At 41.1% G+C, this 25,764-nt stretch overlaps 1 protein-coding gene across 2 annotated transcripts in view; it reads left to right on the top strand.

The window, feature by feature from the left end:
• dph1 (diphthamide biosynthesis 1) overlaps positions 1 to 25,764 on the top strand; it is a 63,143-nt gene that overhangs the window by 4,526 nt on the left and 32,853 nt on the right. Inside the window, exon 3 of one of the 2 annotated variants that reach the window (XM_030396707.1) lies at positions 9,592 to 9,655. The exons of the other annotated variant lie outside the window; for it this stretch is intronic. Within the exon in view, the coding sequence (XP_030252567.1) occupies positions 9,592 to 9,655 (64 nt within the window). The remainder of the gene's footprint in view (positions 1 to 9,591; positions 9,656 to 25,764) is intronic. 2 annotated transcript variants of the gene reach the window in all.

Genomic DNA, 25,764 nt, shown 5'->3' on the forward strand with positions numbered 1-25,764 from the left:
TTCAATGCTGGTAATCTGGTCTTGTTACTATGCAAAACAAAATGTGTGGTTTGTCATGATCCAGCAGCATTTTGAAACGGGGCGCATGTTTTTTTTGATAAGATTCATAACACGTAACTCAGTAATTCACACGTTCTGATTAGTCCTGGGTGTGTGTTTTTTTTAATATTTGGTCTGTACTGAAAGTCAGTGGGAGCCAGTTCATGAAAAGACTGCAAATTACGTACAAGATAGTGAAAGTGAAGTACCGTGCGAGCCATCAACAGTGATTCTCGAGCCTCTCCTTCTTTTCCCCGCTGATTTTGTCGTTTTGAGATATAGCTCTGTTTCGAAAGTGCAAGATTGGAAGGGGACTGACTGCACCCCCTTCAAAGGTTCTTGGTGCTAGACCATATTGTTTTCTGTTCAGTTTTTTTGTTTTATCATCACCCAATAATGGTAAAAGGGCAAGTGGAGCAATGGCATTATCATCAGACGTCAATAAAAGGCAGTTCTGGAGCAACAAAAACGGTCCTGCCTGTTGCCATAGAGCAGAGCAAACATCAATGTCAGGGACCCCCCCCCCCCCCCCCACGGTGCCCTCTCTCAGTTTGTCCTGAGGCTACAGTCCTACTGCAGGCCTCGCTACAAGTCCGATGTCTTGATTATTCTATTTGATGATACTACTTCTTAAGTAACCCATATCCAGTATCAGTCTAGATGACGTCCATCCTGAAATAACACCAAGGAACAAAAAGAGATTGCAACGAAAGATATGGCGCCGTGACGGTTTGTCAGAAAGGCCAGTGTTGCAGTTGATGAATAGAATCATTTTAAGACAGGATTTGAAACGTTTGCCTTCACCACAGGTCAAAAAAAGGACATCAAGATGTGATTCTTCTATTTGTTTTTTAGTTACGATGCACGTCTGTGTTGCACGGATGCTGAAATCCGAGCTCAAGCACCATCAGTGAGTGCAGCTTTCCAGCTCTGTCAATAGCGCATAGGCAACCCCCCCCCCCCCCCCCCCCCCCCGCCGAGGATCAAAGACGGCTAACACATCCTCCTCACAGATTCAGTGTTAACCGACTCCAAAACACACCGGACACGGAGGTGCACTCTGCTTCACTTTGGTGACCAATGAGAGTGAATACAGGGGGAAAGGCTTGTTTTGGCTTCTAGTGGTTTGTATTTTCTGTTTTACTGATGTCCAGGTTTGACTTTTGTGTGTCTTTGCTTGCCACAAAACCTTATAATAGAGCTCTACTGAATGTATTTTTTCACAGTTGAAGCCTCTATTGAGCTTCAGATGTCTGTCATCATGTTTTATGACATCATTACCCTAAAAAAAAAGCAAAATCCTCAAACAAAAATCCTCAATTTGAATATAGCGATTCATCAGATTAAGTAGAGCGCCTCGCAAACGCAGATACATCATTTTGATCTTTGCTTTATGTAACAACTTGAATAATTTACTTAAATAGTGTCCGAGCTGGAACAGATTTTTTGTCATTATGTGTTATATAAATTTAATTTATGGGGCTGTGAGAATGCTGAGTAAAGGTAGGCAGCGATTCTGGAGAGAGATTGATGATTGTTCAGTCTCATTTCCAGGTCGTCAAATGCTGATCTGCCTGAACCAGTGTAGGAAGTTGAAGACCTGGAAAATACGGCTCAGTAGATCATTTCATTTCTCCAGTATCCCTGGATTGACGTGCAAAGAAAAAAAAAACAGCTGTGCAGAACTCAAATGTACTTCTTTACAGCCTTAACTTACAGATAAATGCACACATCAGTTGTTAGTCTCGTTTAGTGTAAAATTTACTGATAACGCTTCAGATTGTGAGTGAAACGTTTGAGTTCTTTGTCACTTAAAGCAACGTTATGTAGAAATTGGCATTTTGTGCGATTTGGCGCCCGCCACAGCATCTGAGTGCAAACCGCTGTCATAAATACAAATCCCAGATCGCTGACAATTTGTCAGACGTAACAAAGGAGCTAATTACAAACAAATGTTATGTCATTGAAAACTTGTATCTTGAAGTGACCTGAATTTACATAGAGCAGAAACAAGTGATCAAGGGGGTGGAGACTGAGACAGAGACACCATTCACCCTATTGCAAGACACTGTACCATCAGAATGAGTTTGAAGCTGTTATTTTAAGGTAAAAAAGTTACATAATGATGCATTAATCAAGGATATTAGCAAATCAATCAAAAATCCAACTGAGTGAGTATCTTTCAAAATTACATTGTTCTTGATATCAAAAATCCAGAAAGAAGTTGGTACTAAACAGCAAAAACTAGTAGCTCTCCACTTTCTGTCTGTAACTTGGACTGACTGAGCCTCGTCTTAGCTTTGACTGAACATAAGAATGCATTTTAACATGGAACAAGGACGGTGGATTATGTCTCACAGCACTTACATTGGCGTTGCTTTTGGGAAGGGATCTCTCAAAAGAGAGATTACAGCTTACCTGTTTCAATAAACATAAGCATGTGAGCGTTGAAGATGTTCTTTATTCGCAGATGTGCCTTCGCATACACTGATATAGATTTTTCCTCGTGTTTGGTTTTCCGTGTGAAACAGGTCATAGGTCCGTGTTACAATGTCGGCCTCCAGCCAAAAATAAAAAAGAAACAGGAATGTCCTTCACAAATGTAAATGTCAGAATGTGTAGTCGTTGGGTCGTTCTTGCCTTGGGTGGAAATATGCAGATGGCATGCCAAGAGGATTGAAATCACGATGTCCCTGTGGGGACCTTGTGATTTACCACAGCTTGCTGGCTTTGCTTTTTTTGTTGTGTGACTTCTTTTTTTTTCTTTTTTCTATCGGAGCTCACCGTCCCTCTCTGAACTCGGAGAGCATAACTCACCTCGTCACCCCTGTCTCTCTCTCTTCTTCTTTGCGTCCATCTGTTTCTCTGTCAGCCTTTGAACTGCTCTCATGCACCTTGCTTTTAAAACAGAGGACTGAGGAACATGCTGGAGAATTTGATTTCAGCTGGCCAGCCTCCTTTTTTTTTTTCTCAGTATATTAGTAGTGCAAATATTTGTGTTGTTTTGACTAATTTTCTTATTTTCATTTAATTATGTGTTGTTTTAATATCATCTGTCTGCATCTCCCCTCTTCACAGCAGCAGCAGCTCAGTTTGTTTGGAGTTTCTCTAGGTGTTGTTGGCTGTCGGCTGTCGGATGTCTTGATTACCTTCACACGTTCATTCATGATAAAGACAAGTGAACAAAACTTTTAATTAGATGATAATGACTCCTGACTTGAGTCTGTTATTTTGTTTATGGAGCAACAGTTGTTCGAGAAATGCCTGGAAATGGAAGTCAGACTAGAAAAGGACCCTAACATGAGAACACAATTAAGATGGACGCATGGGATTTATCCAAGTTTTGGTGAAAATATGACTAATGTTTGGAGCATTACAAAAGCCAGAGGCAATCCAGACACTCCAAACAAGAAAAAAGTATCAAAACAAGGAAGGAAATATAAAAAACATCTTAGCCCCTCACTTACGTTGGAAGCTTAAAACCTGAACGATCCTCTATTTTGTCGGTTGTGAACTACTGTGGAAACATGGTGGTCTCCCTGTAAGAGGACCAACTCACTGTAGATATAAAAGGCTCATTCTAAACATACAAAAACACAACAACTCATAGTTTCAGGTCTGTTACTATTGTACAGACTGAACAACCCTTAATCCTTTCCGATTTGTGATGGTGAATGACATGACTGATTCATTCTTACCATTTTATCACAGCCTCTTGTTTTACAACATTGTTCAGCCTGGCAAACAACTACTGAATCCCATTTGGAAAAACAGAAATTAGACAAGACACGGAGACGGAGCCAAAAAAAGCAAAAAGCACTCCAGCCTTGAGCGTCTTGTGGGACCTTAAATTCATGAAAGTGTTTCCCTGCTGGGTCTGTGAGGTGCCCGGGGAGTTGTTCTGTTTTTTTCCCTGGTCTTCTCATAACTTAACTACAGACAATCAAAAGATTAGCACAGTTGACAGTTTCTTTTGAGATGTTTTCCCTGAGCTTCGAGACAAAAAGCAACATGTGGAGCGTTTAGTTTCCTTCTTTTAGTTTCTGCAGTTTCGTCCCAGGGTGCAGTAACTTTTATGAGGGGGGGCGGTGTGTGGAAAAATAAGAGAAAAGTTGTAATAACAATAAAGTTATTAGAATCTAACAAAAAATCCCCAAAAGTTTGGATGCTGTGTCACCAACAATGGTTACAAAGTGTTCCCTAGCCCATGTACTAATATCTTTTAGACAATCATGTGCTTTACAAAGGGTTGAACCTTGCCACGTTCTTGCTTGTGAACCACTGAGCCTTTCAATTCATACTCAATCATAACACAATCCAGTGGAGCCGTCCACAACTTTCCCAGTCTATTGTCCCAACCTGATTTGAAACGTGTCGCTGGCATCAAATCCAGAACAAGCATATATTTACAAAATTCAATGAGGTTGATGCAATAAAACATTAAATATGTTTTCTCTGTACTGTTTTCCATTTGGTGTAAGTCAAAAAGTCTAAATCAGATGTGCTTAACAATGACACGGATGATTTGAAAAGCCACACATGGTCCACCCAGCTAATCGGAACAAAGTCCAACAACTCTACATGAACAGAACATCTATTTGCGACCACGGCTGGTGACTTGTTTTTTTGTTTCCAAATGACTGAATGCTCCCTTTCTAAATCATCTCCTTCTACAGGACTGCTCTTTCATCCTCAAAATACAAAACGACTCCCCGGTCAGCAGTCTGAGATGGCCTTTTCTCCTCCGTCTGAACAGCATGTTCCTTTATAGAAGACATGACAGCAGTGAGAGCGTTAGCTGCCAGTGTAAAGTTCAAGCAGATCATAGTCGGTAGTATCCACGTACTGGACATGCCGACATGCTGGACATTGTGGATTCATGTATTTTATTGAATATGGCCTTATTGATGAATTAAATCGATATGAATACTGTATGTACATGTGATAACATATCTTTGTGGGATTTTGCCCTGATTGTGTCCAAATTCAGAGACTGTTGTGAGAATTCAGGTCACACTAATGAGTTGAATTTTTAAAAGTTATTAAATCATTTCAGCATTGTATTGGTTAATTTATAAGTTTAATATATTAATGAGGGGGGGAAGTAAACAATGCATGATACAGTACAATACAAAAAAACACTACAAAATAAAACAAAATGACCACTCAACACCTCTCGTAAACATTTTCAAAAAACAAAACATTATATAATCATAGGACTGTTCTGTTAGAGTAATTTAGTTCCAGCTAGGTGTACTTAACAATCTGGCAGCTGAGTTCATTAAAAGTACCCCTTTGATTATTTAATCATGTCCCTTTTTTCCAGTATTGGAGTACACAGAGGACAGGCATGCATTACCATCTGGATACCACTTGACAGATTTGTCACATCTAACCTGCATTCACACACGCAAAACCAAATCTACGGTATATAGCTTTATTAAAGTGTTCCCAGCCATTACACCTCCACCTTTAAAATTCTGAGCAATTCCTTTGTTTTGTCCGTTCACTGATAAATTGGTCTTTCCAGCTCTTTCCTAGTTTACCTCCCGTCTTTGGTTGTTAACATAATCCCACACCCAGCCTTCTTGTTACCTGCATTGGCCGTTGTGTTTACAACAATAGGCTTGTCATGCAACAACATCATTAGGTGAGTGGTGATTTACAGTTCATGTAAGCCAAAAGGGCTACATTAAGTGACACGTCTCAAAGTAGGTTTGCTGCGATGTAACGCTGGCGGTTATCATATGGTGCTTGTCTATTGTACTTATTTCTAGCGTATATTTTAAACTGTAGCAGTTGGCTATATGTTGTGGTGCCAGTCAAAGTTTAAGTCTGACAAAAGGAATATATGTATTTCAGAAATAGTCAATCCTACAAAGGACCATGTCTGTTATAATAAGGCATTCGTTCAAATATAAAACCCTTCTGTTTTTATTCCTTTCAGGGTCATTTTAACTGATGATAATAATTGTAATAATTATGTAATGCTGTAATAATCTTATACTGTTAAAACCCTATCACAGAAAATAAGAAACCTTGAACACATCAGTTCAAAAGCTGTTAAATTAACTGCTCTGGTATCTTTTTCTGTATGCAGGTAAAGTTGGGTGATCTGTTCAGAAAATAATATCACTATCTATTTAATCACATTCACCATTCTCAATAAAAATAGCATTTTTTTTTTTTAAATCTTAAAATGACTCATAGGTAACAGCTAGCTAGACTTGAAAAAGCTAATGATTTTTTTCCGTATGCGCCTTTCAAATACAATATTGCATTTAAGCTCCTCACCCACCAAATACCAGCTTTAACTCACGCTGCATTAGGAAGAGCCATGTGATGTAATTCATCCAATCACTATAGCCGCCCAGTTGGCTATGTCACTCTAATGGCATGTTCACATAGCGCATATTTGCTGGTCAATGACGTTATGTGAAGTCTGTTAACCGAAGTGAATGAACAGTAGATGCCAAAAGCTCTAGGATTCACCTAAAAAGAAGATTGTGGACATCTTTGAGATTGATCAGGATCTAAAACCGTCAGATCGCCCACCTTTACCACACGGTTCAGGTGCTGGAGTGCACTTCCAAGGGAAGAAGCAGTTTATCATCCCGCCGTGCCAACTCCAACATACATTCAAAACATCCAGTCCCACCTCTGGCGTCTGACTCACCTTTCGCCGAGGGGAGCAGATGGAGAAAGCTCTTTGCTTCTGTCAGCTGTGGCAGAGGTGTGCTCTGAAACCTTTCTCTGTTAATAAACTTGCCCTTTTCCAGGTAATGACCTGTCTCTCACTGTCTGCATGAGCGCCCGGTGATCCCTTAACCTTTCATCAGTAAGAAACGCTTGCGCTCCTCCTCTTCGCTCTGCCCCATCCATCACTCCATCTCATGACCATCATCCCTCCACCTCCCTGGCCTTTTTGCCTGTCCTGGCTTTTATCGTTTAATGCTGTCTGGCACTGAAGTCTCGAAATTGTTTCAGGTCTAGTCATGTGAAAACGCTGCGTGGGCTGAATTCAGCGTCTCCGAATTGTAAGTGTCTACTGAGACCTTGATGGATTTATTGAAGTAAGGTGTGACAGACTTTGACTGGGAGAAAATGTCACAGTTAATCGAAACAAAGCCTTTGTGCTCCAGGTGCCCGCTCCATATGTCAGATCCGGTGGCTCGGACTTCTCGGCAAACCGGTCGACTCCTTGCGCAAGCGTGTTTGTGATCGCCTCACATCTACATCAAACATAAATAGATTGCTGCTTCAAAAAGGGTAAATGGCAAAATGAGAGGTGATGACATTGGATCATGCTGATACACAAACAGTGTAGTCAAAAATAACCTCAAACACCACACAGCAGACCACTGAGCACTAGAAACACGAATGCGAGGAATTTTAGCTGTAACTGAGTCTCTGTGGGTTTTGAAGTGTTTGTCATAAGAAACAAGAGATGTCGATATGTCACACGGGGCTCTGGGGGAAACTGAGATGACATTTTTTTCACAATTCTCTGACATTTTATGGCCCGCTTGAGTCCAATGAACTGAAAAAAAAAAAAATTTCCTTGAGAATGAAATAATCAGTAGTTGCTGCCTGAAATGATTTGATTTTTTTCTCTGTGCAATCAAAAAAAATGCCATATTTCACCATGTTTGCTTTTCTCACTAATCTCCTCTGTATCACTCCTCTCTCTTCATCCACTTCATGCTCTCATTCCTGCACCGTTATTCCTTGCAGGGTTATACTTGTCATCATCAATATCTTAGCGCGCTCTGATACAAAGGTGTCGTCATGTTTAATTGATGACGAGGTGGCAGAATTAATGTATACTAAATCATGGATTCTTTAGGATCTTTCCCTGCAAAGAAACCCCACAAGGCTTATTTCTCAAGAAAATCCCCAAACAACAGTGTACTTTGAATTCCAAGAAAACATTGGCGATGCACTCTTGAAAGCAGAAGCTTTAAAGTTACAGTTTGTCGGGGAGATGAGCGGGCTAAAACATTTTGATTGATGTTGAAAAGAAATCTTTGGCTGTGTGAAATTTCACGCAATTAGTAAAAAAAGAAAATCAAAGTGGTTAAAGTGATTTTGAAATCCTTTGAGGGAATCAAAAATTTTCGATGGAATGATGTGAAAAGGAGATGGTTTATCAAGAAAATACAAGACATCACAAAGGGCAGCATGTGAGAGGGTCGACTGGTCCAACCACAATGAGGACTGATGTCACTTTAGATCTGAAGCTAACAAAATGGTGCTTTATATCAATTCATTTGTATTTATATCACACTTTTCCGATGCAGTTAATTTTAACAAAACACTAGTAACACAAAGACAAATATGAAATTAGATCAGTTAAATGAAATGCTAATTAAATGAACAGTTTAGCGAAAAGCTCCTGCAGTGAAAAAAGTTTTAAGGGAGCAACTACCTCCGCTGGCTGATTATCTTAAACTAAATAACCACAACTCTCTGTTGCCTCGTTTCAGAAGCTTTTTTTTTCTTCCCCCTGAGCTAATTTATTTCCAATCCCCCGTACGCACATTTGCAGTGAGCTCACACTCATTGAGAATCCTATAGAAAACGCATCATTTAAATTCCCTTTTGCCCGGCTACAGCCCTCCTTTAATATACCCACACCTGCCTTTTTAAGAGGTGGAGAAGCTTTCATGTATTACTGATCCCTGCATTTGCATTAGCAACAAATCCAGCAGAAGGTGCAACCTGACATGATTTCTCCAGTCACCATTTGCATGCTTCTCCTCTAAAGGAATGTGCACAGAGGAAAGAGCCACACTTCACTGATTGCACGCGGGGTTGCAGTCGAGATGACAGGCAAACTGTGCTTCCAGGCCCCTCTCCACGTTTGATAAAAAAAACATGCCTGTTCCTCGACGCAGAGTGAGTCTGAAATGCGGCACAAACCACTTAGTAAATCCTGCCCTAAACCAGTTTTTTTTCTCTCTCTCTCTCCCCCAACTGGTTCATCGCAGTTGGTGTCACACATCAGTAGATCAGTGGGTCCTTGGTTGTCAACACACAACACCGTCAGCACGACAAAATGCTTGTTAATTGGTTGCTTGATATCGATTTTCCAAGCAGCCCCGTCAGTTTGTCCATATTAAATGTTTAGCTCTGAGACATTAACTTGAGCGAAAGCCGGTGAAGGAGGGTGTTTTTGTGTGTTTCCGTAGCAGCGAGAGAGAGCGAGTGAACGTGTGACTCACAGAGCCGGTGGCAGGCGCGGAGACAGACAGGAAAAAGAGAGAGTTTAATGGCTTCGCATGAGCCACGAGCTGTGGAGCCAGACCCGTGGTGATTGGTTTGGACTATATTTCCAACAGCCCGCCACTCGCTAAAATAAACCAACACTACTACCGTGGCAGAGGGGGAAATTTTCCTGAGATGTCAGTATTTGCTGACAGTGGAGCACTGTACCAGTAGCAGAGGTCTACGTATAGCTGCACTGTTCAGGATTTATTGAATAACATGCTGCTGTCACTCTAACACAAGTACGTAACTTTTCTGTTTGCCCTTTTTCTCCGCTCCGTCTAGTGGCTCTGCAGCTTCCAGAGGGCCTGCAGATGTTTGCCTGTGTCATCGCTGACATCATCGAGAAGTAAGGGGTCAATTTTTCTTCTTCTGTTCTTTCCCACTGTAATTTCAGAGCGTGTGAGCGAGCAGCAGGTGTAGAAGTAAAAGCCAGCAGCGTACCAACTTTAACTACTGCGGCCGCTCGCTACTCATTAGTAGAGCGAGAGCTTTATCGTAATTCCCCGCCTTGGACTCAATCAGGGATTCAGCAGAAAATGAGACACGATTACGCTGTTTTAGGACAGAGCAGATATCACAGCCTCACTCGCTCGCAGTTGGAGGAGGGAAGAGATATTATTCTTGTTAATTACATCTTGTTTCAGTGTGAATATTGCCCTATTGCACACCGGCACTCCATCACACGGACACCTCAGAGTTTTTTCTCCTTCTTTATCCTGCACTGAGAAGTGCTGCAGCATTAATGTGCTCTAAACCTAATAGTGTGTCTTTTTTTTTTTTACCACTCTGCAGTTTGACCTGCACCGGGGCTATATAAAGTGTGTTCTTCAGTGCTTGATGAATAGAAACACACATTCTCCTAAGTGAGGGCTACAAGAAAAATCTGCTCTATTTCTAAATTTTTCTTCCCTGTCGATGTCTCTGTGGTCTAAATTTCACCCTCAGTTGGCCTCTTGCTGTCTGCAAGTGTTTTCTCCAAAAAAAAAAAAAAAAAAAAAATGGCTGCTATCATTAAACACGAGTAGTGGATTCTTCACAGAGGTGTTTAGTCAATGCTAACCTGATTATCGAGATGGACACGATAAAGAATAGAGTGGCTGGAGCTGCCGTAAGCTTTTCAACCTGGGTGGATATTTTATTTCACACAGGAGACTCGGATCACATCGGTTTGACTATGTTATTCTCCTCTTTCGCATGCCAAGACACATTTATTTACTATGTTAAAGATGGAACTTTGATCTCGCTCAGAGACGTGTTAGGCGGGGGGTTGTTTTTCTCCCGTACCTCAACTACTTTAATATATCTTATCTTTTTTACTCTTGTATTTTGTTCACCTTTTTCTCCAGCTGTATCAGACCACTATCACTCTATCTCTCTATCACTCTCTTTACAGCCATTTATACCCTTTTTTTTTTTTTATCATAGAAAAAATGATAGAGTGAAGTTTTGATGATAGGGTCTGGTCTTATCAGTCCTGCTGCTATCAGACTGAGAGCTGCCAGCCTTTGAGGCAAGGGTTTTAAACCACACTGCTGCGCATTCCACATTTCTATGTTTCAATCGTCACTGTCCATCAAGGAGTCTGCTAAATCGGCCCCATCTCTTCTAATGAGAGCAATTAGCGGACACTAATTGCTTTTCCCACTGTCTTCATACCTCGTCATCTATCGCCTCGGTTCTCTGTATTTTTCTCCCTCTCTTCGCCATCCACAGGATTTCTCTCCCCACACTGCAGCAGAGAAGATTGTTCTCACGGTTTCCCTTCATTAGGTTCTGCTATATAGTTTCCCCGAAGCTATTTTACCACTGTCTGTGCTGTCTTACCGTGTAAGAAATTTCTTTGCAGTTCTAGTCTTTCCAGATTTAACAGATGGGTTCTTTGAATCCTGGATGAACATCAGTGCCTCTGAGAAGAACTGACTCCCTACCATCTTGTGCACAGACTGACAGGTTATATTATATAATTTGAATGACATCAACTGAGTTTGAGCACTCCTGTCTCCCTATAAAAGAACAAAGTTGTTGGACAAACATGTTCGTCATCCAGGATTATTCAAGTGCCATCTCTACCTTACAGGACATTTCCACAACAGCTTGGGTTTTATACTTTTGCAGGTGTTTTTTTGAGTTTCCTTTTGGTTATAATATCATTCTGCAAACACAAGTAATTGTTGAGATCTGGGCACATGGCCATATAGCCACAACAAAGTCAGGGAAAGACAAAAACAAGGGTCAAACAATTATGCAGATTGTAAACACTTGTAAACACAACTAGATTTTAGACAGATTATCTGAACCACTTCAGTTTTGACCCCTCCTGAAATGTTGGCAATAATGTTCACACAAATTTGTCAAGTACTGCGGTCCAGCTTTTTTTTTTTGGCCCTTTTTAAGTCAAATCCAATTCCTCAATTCACCTAAATGTCCATCTGATGTGTATTTGACATATTGAAACAACTTGAGGAGCCTTCTAAAGTCAGCACACCTTATTTTACATCAGCTGCATGATTCATATAGTCCGGGCCCGGGTTCAAAACTATTGCATTAACCTGCTTTAATTATTGATGTGATTTTAAGGAAAGTTTAACTGGAGGAATGTGACGTTGACGAGACGCTGATTTGAGTTGAGAGAGATAGAGAGAGAAGAGCGATGCTTAATTTACCTCAGGAACAATCTTTAGCTGAGTGCAGATGGTGGCTTGTAGCGAGCACACTAACCCACAACAGCCAATTTTCATTTTGGCGCCATTAAGTGACTCAGGGAATTATCGTTGATAAGGTATATCCTACCGGGGGCTACATTGTTATTTTAACCGGTGAAAGTGACACGTCAGGGCCCGCTTAAAATAAAAGGCTGTGACTCAAAAGGTTTGTACATTCATATTTCCTAAAAGGGAAAGACAGAGGAGACATAACGGATTTGCTTCAACCAGAGATTTTGCCAAGCTCTGTGACAGGACGGAGTCAATCACCAGTGCAAATAGATAACTTAAGTGCTCGCAGAGTGTGGCTGTCATTAGGAGAGCAAGAGCTGCAACTATAGCAGGCTGAAGTGGACAGCAACAGTCGAGTACAGTAAAGAAATTATCAGATTTTGATGATCTTTATTTTAGCTGACGTGATCCATTAAATTGCCTCCAGATTAGGCCCTCATTCAGTACTTTGGATCGGCTCCAGATGTCTCTAACAAAAATAGTTTGGTTCACATATGCTTGGTTTTCTTCCAAATACAGTTACTTAGCTAAATTATAATTTCCAAACCTTTGACTTGTTGGCAGGTTTTGTCACCAGTGGGAAATGTGGCCAAAACTATCTAATAAACAAGAATATCCCCTAACTTAGACTTTGTTTCATCCGTCATTGGACCCCCATAGACGGCGTATGATGGTGGCTAACTCAGTAGAGCAGGGTTGCATGAATCAGTGTACAAATCTAAGAAAACGCAGCAGAGGTTGTTTGTTAAAAGTCTACACCCAAAATTGTGGGAATTGAACATTTTAGTTTTAGGAATCGGTGTGTAGACTGGGACATGTCCTGTGCTATTCTCTGAGTCTAATTTGTGAGGAAGTCAGATCAGAGTCCGCTGACTGTCACCCTCTTGCATAACATTAAAGGACCATTGTACTGAGACAGATATGATAAATTCTGAATGTGTGACTGATTGAATGAGCCTTGTCATGAGCTATGTAACTGCCGCTTGGGACTTCTCTCCATGCTGCGCAAAGTAAAGACATTTAATTCATCACACCGAGTCTGTAATTCTTTAGAGAATTAGCAACTCTCAAACTTCAACATGGAGAAATTCTCTTACATAATACTAACCCATAATATAAAAGCTGCAGTGTGTGGTGATGCCCAAAAGCCTGTCTCTTCTTCCTTCCAAGATATCCAGTTGCCTTTAACTTAATACACTGAGATATTGTGACCTGGCTGACTGAGAATCTTCAAAGACACACTTTGCTTTTGTGACTGCCTCAAGAATGGCAGTGTAAGTCGACAACCACATCCCATCTAAGGGCTTATTGGACCCCACGGTGAATCTGAGGTCAACACCATCTGGTGGCTCCTCACTGTATCATCTTCTATTTCGATGTGGGGATGAAATTGCAACATTTGTCCGGAGGACCTTAAGGGACTCAGGGTCTCGGTTCAAGTCTGTTTCCACTTCATACTGTAACCGGATAGACAGTGCCATGGAAGTCTCATTGGTTTTGATAACAATCTCAACACAAGAGCTCAGAATTTGTCTGATCCCTTCAAAGGCTTATCCCGCAGGTGAAAGCTGTCTGTTTCTGGATGTTTAATCTGCCTCCCAGATGAAACCGCTTGTTGGGGAGAAACCAGGATGTTCTGCTGAGAATCCTGTCAACTGTTTTATCTCCCCCAAAAATGGAAAGATGAAATAAGTCAAGTATCTCATGTAAAACTTAACAATAATCACTGAGAAATATTTAAACCAGACCTCTGCAGCAGCTAGCATTTCAGAGCGCTTCATTGTGGCAACAATCAAGCTCGCTGTTTAGTCAATGCAAATTGGCTTATCCAGCCATCCTAATGTAGGTCTAGCATGTGATTCGAGGGTGGAGTTGGGAGAGAGTGAATGACAGTAACCTTTGGATGATAGCGCGGCTTCTGTCAAGGGGTTACCAGAGGTCCCAGGAGTTTGGCGGCCCTGCCATCACCATCACTGCCACAGCCCCTGGTACTCACGAGATGAGGCTGAGGTCAATATCAAAAATGGGGATGAAAGGGCTAAGCTGGCCTCAGAGTAAGGAGCTTCAGTGCGAGGGACTGCTAAGTCTTAATGAGGACAAGCTGCTCTGAATTGTGGCCATGCTGCTGTTAATACACTGAACCCAAAACACACACAGCCTTTACATATGCACACGTTTACAATCACAATATGCCATGCTTGATGTTAATAGCACTACATTTCAAGCATTAGCTCTCTCTCTATCTCTATGTTTGTAGGGTTATATATTTATAAACTAACAACTAGGGGTAAAGCAAGATCATGTACTATTTTTTTTTACACGCACACACCAATGGAAGAGCAACTGGCAGCAGTTTTGTTCAGTATCTTGCCCTAGGACATTTCCACATGTAGACTACAGTAAAGAAATGCAGGGAATGGCATTTATATACTTTAATATACCCCTGTCCCTCCTCTTTCACCTTTGGCTTCGAAGGCAGTTACCCTTAACGTATACTAAAACATACAATCATCCAAAGTAGAGATGCTAAAATAAAAACCAGCATTTTCAGATGGGTGGCCACTTGATAATTTAAAGTAGAGTGGTGTCTGCAGTCTAAATAACCATGTCCCTGTGTATAAAGCAGCAGTCCATTTATTACAGTGTCATCCTCCTTTATCTGATTCTCTCTGTGCGGTTTCATATTATCCTTTACTCTCCCAGTGTTGACATTGTCATAGAAATTCAAAGACCTATGTACTCTGCTTTCACAAGTAAACAAAAAAGAAAAAAGCTTTCAGAGTAAAATAAAGAATTGGTAACTTGTGCAGGCAGGCAATGATGCATGTGCTGTCACTGTACCATATGTTTTATTGCCTTTGATGGTATGCCAGCTGTCTCGTTCTAGCTTTGAAAGATACTTTTATGAACTTCCTTCAGTATTTACTGCTGCTGCTTTTGTGACAGTGGAGGAATATAAAGAGAGAAGCAGAAGCAGGGTGTGTGGGGCTGTCGCCATGTCCTAATCCTGAGGACAGCACTAGCATTTAATGTTCCCTCTCTGTTCTGTTGGCACAAAAAACCCTGGGCCTCGACATAGAGATGCTGGCCTGTAACATAATCCGAGGTCTTGTACTCTGATGTTTGGTGGGTGAATGACAAATTTGCTGAGCACACAAAGCCAAAGGGCTCCTGTTATTTGAAGCAAAAAACAATAGTGAAAAATGAAACACTCCTTTGCCTGACTAAAAAGGAGTCCTGTGGTCATTTGTCATCGATGTAACAAGACAATAGAGGTGCAACTAATCGTTAAGTCTAGAAAATCTCTATGAGATGTCAAATAATTGTGTTAAAAGCTCAGCACAATTTCTCAAAACCTAAAATGATCTTCAGTTTGCTTCTTCTTTCAGACTAACTGTCCAAAAACCCAAAGACTCTTCATTTTTCATCATAAATGGCCCAGAAAAGCAGCAAATGCTTACATTGAAGAAGCTGGAACCAGCAAATGTTTGCCAATTTTTCTTTGAAAATGACTGAAATGATAAATCAGTTATCAAAATATCAAAATAGCAGCTCAGTTTCTGTTGATTTAATTGATTATTCAGCTAAAAAGAAAATGCACATGTTTCAAATGTGCTTGTTTTATTGGTTGTTATATATATTGACCCATGACCCCCAGTTAAGCAGTCATTATATTGAGTGAAATTAATTAATTTAATTGATTTGATTATAATATGAGATTTAATTGCACTTCTAGGCGCACAGTAATTATATCCAAATTACATCAAATGATACCTTCAGAAAGTAGGTAAGTAGTAGATAAAAAAATATGTCATTTGTAGTTTCAAGAAGACGCCACTCTTTCCTTCAAATGGCAGTTGTGAAACAGTTTATGCATGTTCATATGTTGCCATATACTTACTAATAACTGTTAACAACTTGTGCTAAATCTGGCTTCATTAAATCCATTTACATTGTTCCTGACTGAGCAGGAAGCTGCTTTACGGAAGCCCTTGTTTTGCATATCGTAACTGCTGTTAGATTGATGAACTGCAGTGGCCGCGTGTCAATGCAAAGGTCATTGCATTTCCTTTGTCGGTGTTTGTTCACACAGTTGAGGTCCCTAACCACTGACATCAGCTGCCCTTTTAGTCTTTAACTAATGATGACTTGTGATTCATGGTGGCCTGGCGCTTTACTCCAAATTACTCCAAGGCTCAAATGTTGCACACTGAGGGTGAGGTCAGAAATGATTGGATGAGATTATGAGGACTGTTACCGCCATTATATTTGTAATTATTTAGGCCTTTCAATCACAACCTGTTTGCCGGGGGCACAGTACAATGAACATATCATAAATTGACAGTCACCAGAATATTTGTTTTCCTACAACTGGCAGTTTCTCTAAACCCATTCACCACTAACCAATTCCTTTAGTTTCAAGCATTTCTGCAGAATATCAGTCAGCAGAAAATCTCCCTGTTCTTAAGACTACAGTATAATGAGGCCCACATTTCTGATTAATATAGAAACACGAGTAGGAAGGAAGCTTTTCCCAAAAATGGCCTTATAAATAAAGATACACCAGTGACTGAGATGGCCAACCAGTCCCGACGGACAGAGTATACTGTGATGAGTCAGGGGATTTACAATTTGTAACGGGCTCAAAGCACCGTCATAAATGGTGTCTAACATTCAAAGACACTGAGCTGATGGTGTCACAACAAATCACTATAATCTTATATAAATTTGTGGCAAAAACCAACTTTCTAAGGCTGAAACGAAAATAAATAATCTGTGAAACACTGCATCCTTTGTGCGTCCCTGAGCTTGTCAACAATGTTCTCAGTGTGGAACTTAAACAAAATACTGCTATCCATTAAAATCTTAAAATATATCAAACAAGATAAAAGCTTCAGTCTGCTCCCCATGTAGAGTAGCTTGTTGTCTGCTCAGAAGCCTTGCAGTCATTTTTGACCTCACTTACAGCATGGCTCTAGGCAATGCAGATTTGCCTGTCAGTCCACGACTTTGGTTCAGATTGAAATTTCTCCACAACAACTAGACGAATTTTAAGAACCATATTGCAAACATTAATAGTTCCTAGAGGATGAATCCTGGCTATTTTGATGAGCCTCTGACTTTTTGTCTAGTCTAACAGTAGGTTAAAACTTTTGGCTTTTTCGTGAAATGTCTCAACAGCTGTTCGATGGATCTTCCTGAAATTTAAATACAGACATTCAGATAAATCGTAATGATTTTAGTCGTTGTCTGATCTCTGCTCCAATGCAACCAGACGGTCAAAGATTTCACTTATCGTATGAAATATTTCTACATCTACCAAATGGATTGGAACAAAACTTGGTACAGATATTCACGGTTCTCAGATGATGAATACTAATACTAATTACTTTGGAGATACTCTTTCAATAGTGCCATCATGAGGTTGACATTTTACACACACAATAATGTTCCCTAAGGATGAATTCCTGAACTTGTTGCCTTGTGTTATCATCAAGTAAGGGTTATTTAATTCATCCACAACATTGATGGCATGTCCATCAAACTTGTGAGCATGTTAGTATTTAACTGTACTTAAAAACAACCTCACAGAAGCGTTATCAAAGTTTTTTCAGGTTATTACAACTAGCATACTTTTAGTGACACAATTGTCTGAAGGAGGGTAGAGAGTAAAAACGTGTCAACGACAAATGTCTGAAAAGTGTTCGACCAGCACTATCATGACTGTCAGAACAAGAACAGGATTCGGTCAGGTCTGATCAGTAGGTAGGGATGGTGTGGAGGCAGTTGGGTCTGAAATGCTCATTGTGGAGCTTTCTGGAGGAGTGGTGTGCTTGCATGTATGATTCAACAACACATGTGATGGGAGATGCTCACTCTGTGATTCCACTGACATGCCGTACCTGTTTTCTGTCTCTCTCTATCATGTAATATCCAAGATAACTGTCAACACAGCCTCTAGATAGCTCAAGTAACAGTCATGTCGGATGCAGTGTGTTGGTAAATTAAGGTACAGTATGCACACACAGCCCACAGACATCTTCAGGTCCTTCACCGTAGCCGTTTCATCCATCAGAATAGATTCCTCTATATTCCACATGGCAGGTTGAATCATTTCTGTGGGAGCAGCCGCCACAGCCCACAGCCTCCCTAGGGTAAATGTCAACTCTACCATTAGGAAGGAGCCCGGTAGGAGCCTCCAACGCCTCCTTGCCCTCACATCGTCACAGTCTTAACGGCGCCCACAGCGCAGCTGAGCTGAAGCAACAGATCTGGGTGTAAGTGAGGGAGTGATTGTGTCTGTGTGCCAGCCTCTATGTGTTTTTGTGCATATGTGCTCCATGGTTTTGTGCCTGTGCCTACTCTAGCGTCTGACTTCTCTCTGGCTTATATGACATCATGATATTCAAGGTATTCACATAGGGTATGAGCCCCCAGCTCACACATCGAGTCACGTGCAGTCTAATTAGCTCTCCTGCCAGACACACTCCCACTTCGCACCTGAAGCTTATCTTATCATCAGCGATCACCTGCAAAACCCTAGAGAAACCTGTCAGGTTTTTGTGTTCCTCTTTGCCATCTCTTACCATTCACCCAGATGGAAAAAGTGAGACATCCTCATACCTCAACTAACCAACTCAAAGGAAGAGAAGGTGATTCTAGAGTCTTCCCAGGTCATCAAATATTGACGCTTTGGGTCGGTATTTTAGTCTGAATTCCAACCCAAAGCTTTCATTTAAGCTCTTTAAGCCCTTTAAGCTTCCCCAACCTTTAATAGGTTTATTGCCAATGACCCCCAAAATGACATTCCAGTCCTTTGTCTTCACATGGTTAGCGTTGTTCGCTTCAGTTAAGTTCAAGTAACAATACTACTTGGTTAGGTTTTTAAAATAGGTATGTTAAATATTTTACAAAAGTGATGAAATCTCAAAGTTGACTTTCGGTTTACACATGATACGACCAGCGGTCTCTGGGTGAAAGTCCAGAGTTTGTATGAACCATCTGTCCACCCACCTACTTTATCTATGGACTTTTTTGTTCTTGAATTTCACTTGACTTACTCCTTTGCGCCTGTAATAATAACTACAACCCCCAGAGGCCACCACCCTACATAAATATGGTTTGTACTAAGCTGCTTCCAAAGATGCACTCCATGCCGAATTTGTATTTCGAGTTGAGCATTTTGTCTTTATATTTTCTGTCATATTTACAGAAAGCAAGATTACTGGTTAGATTGCTTGTAGGGCAAACCCGGCAGCAAACAGTTTATATATCACACATACTCAATCGTCTTATCATCATAAGAGCAGGACTATAGAAAATGGACAAAACTGTCCTTATGACTACCCCAGGCAGTTTTATCAGGGCAAGTAATGGTCAGCTCCTCGCAATGACTTGACACTGATGCTTTCTCAGGTGAATTTGTTCAAAGTACCAAGTAGTCCTAAAGTGAATCAGCCACACCTATGTCCCTCTGCAGATGGCAGACAAAGGCCTGGACGATGACCACAGAGATACCTGCCAGTTCTATCTTTTCTAATCACATCTCATCTAGGGGGACATCATGTCCAGGCAGACTGGAAATCCTGATAGGTGCTGACACTGTGTAATACGATATCTTGGCAGATAGCACCTTGGAAATTGCCTGAGCTGTCATGAAAATACAATTGATTCCCTCTAGAGATACAGTAAGAAAAAAAAAAAAAGGTCACTTTGGTTGTAACTTGGACAAGACTGGGGCCAGATGGAGGTTGTGAGTTTTTATTCTTTACATCTGGCCTTTGACTTCCAAATAGAATGTCGCAAAAGATAGTAATGGGAGCACTTTGAGGGGGGCAGTAGATGCTGATTCTGCCCAGTGTTATCTTCGGCTGAGAACTTCTAATTTATGAAGAAATAATATATACACAGTTCCCTCTTCTCGGCGGTGTGTAGAGGAGATAGGCAATGCTTAGTGCTGAAGGTTGCAATCCCTCTCTTCCCCTCTGTTCTGTCTCCAAGCACCCAGACCGGCCATAATCGCTCTCATTTTGGATGCCACAGTCTCAGGCACATGTCCATGTAATCGCGGGCACAGAGAGCCATGTAATATTATGCACAGCCTGGAAAGAACGTATTGGAAGAATATTACATGTGCTTTTAAAATGTCCTTTTCAGTAACTCCACTGACATTGCTCTGGCAGATGAAGAGCATAAATTGGGCAAATACAATGCACAAATTTGAAAGAATAAGAACAATAAAAAAAAAAAGTATGAGAGCATAATTTGATGTTCTGCTTTATATGAGCATTGAGAGCTGCAGTTTAGTGGTCATGAAACATTATTGAGTGTTGTGAACCCGGCACAATGTCTGCATATAAAAAGACATTGTTCTATTATGAAAACATGAACACAGCCTTTGTCATATTTCTTTCATATTGTGTTCACAGCGATTATTTAGAATTGAAGTACTTCCTATAAAGAGAAGAGGAGAATGAACAGCAGCTAATATGAGAATGTCCTTTTTGGTTAGAGGATAAATGAAGGACAACTCAATCACCGGGAACCCACCTCAATTCATCAAGCATTGAGAACAGTGCTAATGAGTGGGCGTTCCCCAAAAATTAAAGGAGAGATGTAATGATAGACGGCCGCTCAGAGAAATTATGACAAGGAGCATAAGAAGAGGGGGAAGGAGTCAAAAAGCTTGAGAAAATGAAGTGAGAGGAGAGACGCTGTGAAATGACTGGTGGGAGCAGAGTGACAGACGATGGAGGGACGCCTTAGGGACGAGCGAGAGACGGATTAGATGGATGTGACCTCATCAATCAATACAAGAAAAGGTTTTTAGAATCGTTATTTTTCAGAGTTGACTTTTATGTCATGCGGATTGGAGCTAAAGAGGCAGTAGTGTAATGTGTTTGATAGATATTGTATTCCAAGCTGGAATGAGCACATGCAGCATGTACAGTAAACTGTTTATTTGCGCTGGGGGGGCATGGAAGTAAATCGTTTAAAACGTATGTATTTCAGGCTAATCTGTAAATTGTGCTCGATTAATCTTGTAGGCCCTCAACATATGTTTTCTTAATCAGCTTGGCGCTCTGAGTGGTGGCTTCCTACATAAACAATTATTTACACATGGGAGATTTCTGTATCTCACTGGTTGGATGTGGTTGGGCTGGAAAACATGATCTGCCCTAGTGTTTAGCAACACTTGAATCAAAATGTGACGACTGTTGTTGATTTAGATGCTGTTTTATCAGCAGTGTCAGCCGGTCTGTTCAGACCACACATCCGCACACCGATCAGCCACAACATAAAGACCACTGACAGGTGATGTATATATCATTGATCATCTCGTTACAATGCAGTGTTCTGATGGGAAATCTTGGGCCTTGGCATTCATGTGGATGACATTTGACACACACTACCCATCCAAACTCAGCTGTTCACCAAGTACCCTTGGACCCTAATACTAACTCTATTTGAGAAAAACCTGTTTTTACCTGAGGTCCTAAAAATTCCACTGTAGTCTCTAACTTTGTCTGTTGTTTGGTGCTGAGGACTGTGGGTTTTTATAACATTCTTGGTTAAAAAAAAACAAAAAAAAAACACCTGGCACTTGTGACTAAAAAACACTTTGAGAGCAGTGAGAGTGATCCAGCAATCAAGCCACAAAACTAAAACATTAAGCTAAAAGATGTTATAAAGGTCAATTGAGGCAAGGGAGACTGCAGAGTCAGGTAAAAATGATCAATGAACAACCCCTTTCCCGTCACACATGGTAATTTGATCAGTTTAGGTTATAGAAATACTGATTTTAGCTGCTTTTAATTCAATTCTTACTTATTTCATCCTGAATATAAGTAATAGTTAACAGTTCCTAAAAACAGTATTCACATGTTGGCTTCCCTCGAACCCCCGATGATACGATTAATTAACCTACGCAAGAGGAAAATAATTGTTTCAGTAAACACATTTTTAAGGAAGCCTTCTGTTTTTGTGGAGGCAAGATAGCACTTAATACTCCCATTATCTGTCCTCTCTGGTTTCTTATCCTGAATCCTGTCTTTACACCCCCACGGATCTGATAACCAGTGTGTGAAACTAGATTTAGCTTTCTGTATTATTTTTTTGAGAGATTAGATCTGTTTCTAGTTGTAGGCCTCGCCCTGAGTTTTCACATCCTAGAGCACCATCGGCAAAGCTACCGTCACTTGTAATAACTGTTGCCATATCATCATTGTGTTTTTGTTTAGTAAATTGGATTGCAGCTCTTTTAAGCACGCTCTGCTATGCTGCGCAGTTCACGGCTCTATCTTGATAATGCTGTAGGCTTTTCCATAATGACCCGTGGCTCAGGCTTTTGAATAAATGCCATGACAAATAGATGAGATACACTCACAGAAATAGCAGTAATGATCTTGTTTTTCGGGGAGTTAAAGGATTATCTAATGGCATTACTAAAAACATCTGTCCAAGCATCAACCCTGGGCTCGCCGCCTCACGTCTATCTGTTTACCCACTGCTGGCAGATGTTCAATGACTGCTGTTAGACGGTCATATTTTACATTAGGGGGTTTGTCTCCAGATTGTTCCTTGTTAAAGACAGACAGCCATGGAGTCCTGTGTCAATACGACAGTGAGATATAATGAAATAGGCAGGGAGAGACACTGAGGTGGAAGAGATACACAACGAAGGGAGGGAGTGGGGATCATTTAATCCTGCTGCCCAGTGCCCCATGCCAAATTTATTTTTGGAGGGGAGCGCTTTGTCAGGATATTTTCTATGTTATATGTGCAGAAAGCAGATTATAGCTATCAGATTTGCTAATATTACAAACCCGCAGCAAACGGCTCATCTGTCTTATGGAGTCTGTCCTCCGCTCCTCATCCACATCACCCCTCTCTCACCTTCTCTGTCTCTCTGTACCCGACTTGCTGGTACGTATCTCTCATGGCCTTGTGTAGTAAACACTTCTTATGTTCCTCCTGTCCCAAATTCCAACTTGCATGTCCTCTCTCTTCCACTGGACTCCCTGATTTTCGATTTTTTTTTCATCCTCATTTACCTTCACTGAACTCATTTACGCAGGAAATGACTATGGTCCATATCTACTGAGCTAGCTGGCCACTTTTGGGTGAATCCTCTTTTCCCCAGCCAATCTGCTCTGCCCCGTGCCAAAGCCCACTCACAGACACACAATGGCCTGATGTGGGCTGAGGTCTAAAATGTAATGGAATAAAAGATGAGCCATGGCCAGATGTAGGAATTAATTCACACGTGTATTTGCATACAGGGGGAGGTTAGCTTGTGTCTGTGTGTGTGTGTGTGTGTGTGTGTGTGTGTGTGTGTGTGTGTGTGTGTGTGTGTGTGTGTGTGTGTGAGAGAGTGTGTGTGTGTGTGTGCGCAAACGCGCCACATATGCTCATTTGAGCTGTCTGCCCGAAGCGTATCAGTGGCAACTGTGCAAGAGCAGTGCTGCTGCACCTGTACCCACCTTGCTGACCTGCTTGTCACTTTGTTTCCTATGAGACCGGTCTGCTACCTCAGCTATTATTAGACCTCAGATGTAAAAATCTGCCTGGCAGCGTAGTCAAATGGAGTGTACTGCAACCTTCTTCTTCGACTGCTAGGAGAGACAGTAAGAATACAGGCTGTACTTTATGGAGTAAGAATAGTGCCGAAGGTCCAGTGTAATCCGTCCTTTCTTTTTTATCCACCGGGGTCAGTCAAGGTACATCACATTGGAGCACATTCGCTTAGAGCATTCCTTTTTGAATGTAGAGTTGCTGATTCTCGAAAAAAAAACGATAAACCGCTTCCTTCTCCTCGTTTAATCCCACTACTCATTTATATTCTCTTGCTTCACCGTGATTCACTCATTCACATCACTCAAATTTGTGCGCACAAACACACACAAAGGCAGTTAAAGTCTAGTTCTGCCTGTGCGTAATGGCTCATAGCTGTTGTGTTTTTCCTACATGCTCAAACTATGTTAAAACTCACACTTTTGAATCTTTTTCTGTGGTGTTCTTCTGTGACCTGAACTATTTACAGTGCCATAATAGAAGTAAAGTTAAAGCAAAGTTGAAAATGAATGTTGGATACACTCTTATCAACAGAAAGGTCACTCACATTCTTTCGTTCTTTGACTTGTTTTCCGAAGGACACCTCTTCCTGATATAAATGTCTATACAAGGGCAAGTGAGTGCAGTCAAAAGACCTTGAATCGCTTTAGAGGGATTCAGTTAAGACCCTCATATGTTCTATTCCACAGTTAAAAGCCATTTTATTAAGATGGCAATGGCAGAGAAGATTCTTTGAAGAAGAGCCAACTGTATAAGAGTAGCTCTGTGGATCTTTTGGAAACTTTTGACACTCCCCTTTATATCATAAATAGGCACCAGAGCAGTTAAAGGGATCATCTGACTGTGCCCACACACGTTTGGCAGATCAGATTCTCTACATTTGAAGAGATCGTGTCTTCATGCCATGCTGCGTTCAAGAGGGAAAGCAGAAGTGAACTGAGATTCTAAATGAGTGCCTCCCAGCACACTAGGTGAAGCTGTCAAAGAATTCTACAACAACTTTCAATTGGCTTATCTACAAAAAAGACAGTAAAGGTGATAGATGCATCAGTGCTGGTTTCGTATTATGTACATGGAGAGAGGCCATCATGATAATTAAATGAATGATCATATATTTTAGGCACCAACTGGTATTTGCTCATCATTGATTACAAAACATTAAATTATATTAACTTAAATGAAAGAATAACATGTTGGCGAACTGGTGACGATGGAAAACTCAAACAATACTGTCACATACCGTGTGTATACGATCACATATACAATCAGGCACAACATTAAGACCGCTGACAGGTGAAGTAAACAACATTGATCGTCTAGTTCAACAATCAAATACACAACCCAAATCTTGGTTCCTGGAATTCATGTGGATGCCACTTTAAAAGTACCCACTATCCAAACACTATTGCAGACCAAGTACACTCTTTCATGGTTATGGCCCCCCCAGCAGGACCGTGGGCCCTGCAACACTACAAAAACTGCACAGAAAACCATCTGGGGTACGTGACAAAGAGCTCAACATGTCGAACTTGCCTCCAAATTCTAAAAACCCAATCACATCAACCATCCGTGGGCTGTACTGGACCAAGTCCAATCCATGGAGGCCCCAGTGTTGTTTGGACTTGGCTCTGACTCGTTGAGGCATAGAAACAGGTCCTCTGGGGGTGTCCTGTGGTGTCTGGCACCAAGGTGTTGGCGGCAGATACTTATTGCAAGGTGGGCCTGTGAGGATCAGACTTGTTCCATTATGTTCAGTGGAGGCTCAATCAGAATGGGATCTGGGAAATGTTGAGGCTGGGTTGACTTGAGCTCTTTATCATGTTCCTTTAGCCATTCCTGAGCATATTTTGTACAATGACAGGGAGCTTTGTCCTACCGGGGCGGACACTGCCACTTGGGAGTGCCAATACCATGAGGGGATGTACTTTTTAGTGGTGTACGGATGGTTGATATACATCAAGTAGCATCCACATGATTGCCAGAAAGCCAAGGTTTCCCAGCGGAACATTGCATTGTAACATGATGTTTAGGTCACGTGTCAGTGGTTTCAATGTTGTGAAGGGTCAGTGTTAGGGTTGTCTTACTATGATAATATTTACTGTAAATGTTAATGTGTGCATGGTAAAGTTAACTTGCCTGTTAACAGCTGCAAATGAACTATGATGTG

The sequence above is a fragment of the Sparus aurata genome, chromosome 2, assembly GCF_900880675.1.
Source record: "Sparus aurata chromosome 2, fSpaAur1.1, whole genome shotgun sequence".
Classification (NCBI taxonomy): domain Eukaryota; kingdom Metazoa; phylum Chordata; class Actinopteri; order Spariformes; family Sparidae; genus Sparus; species Sparus aurata.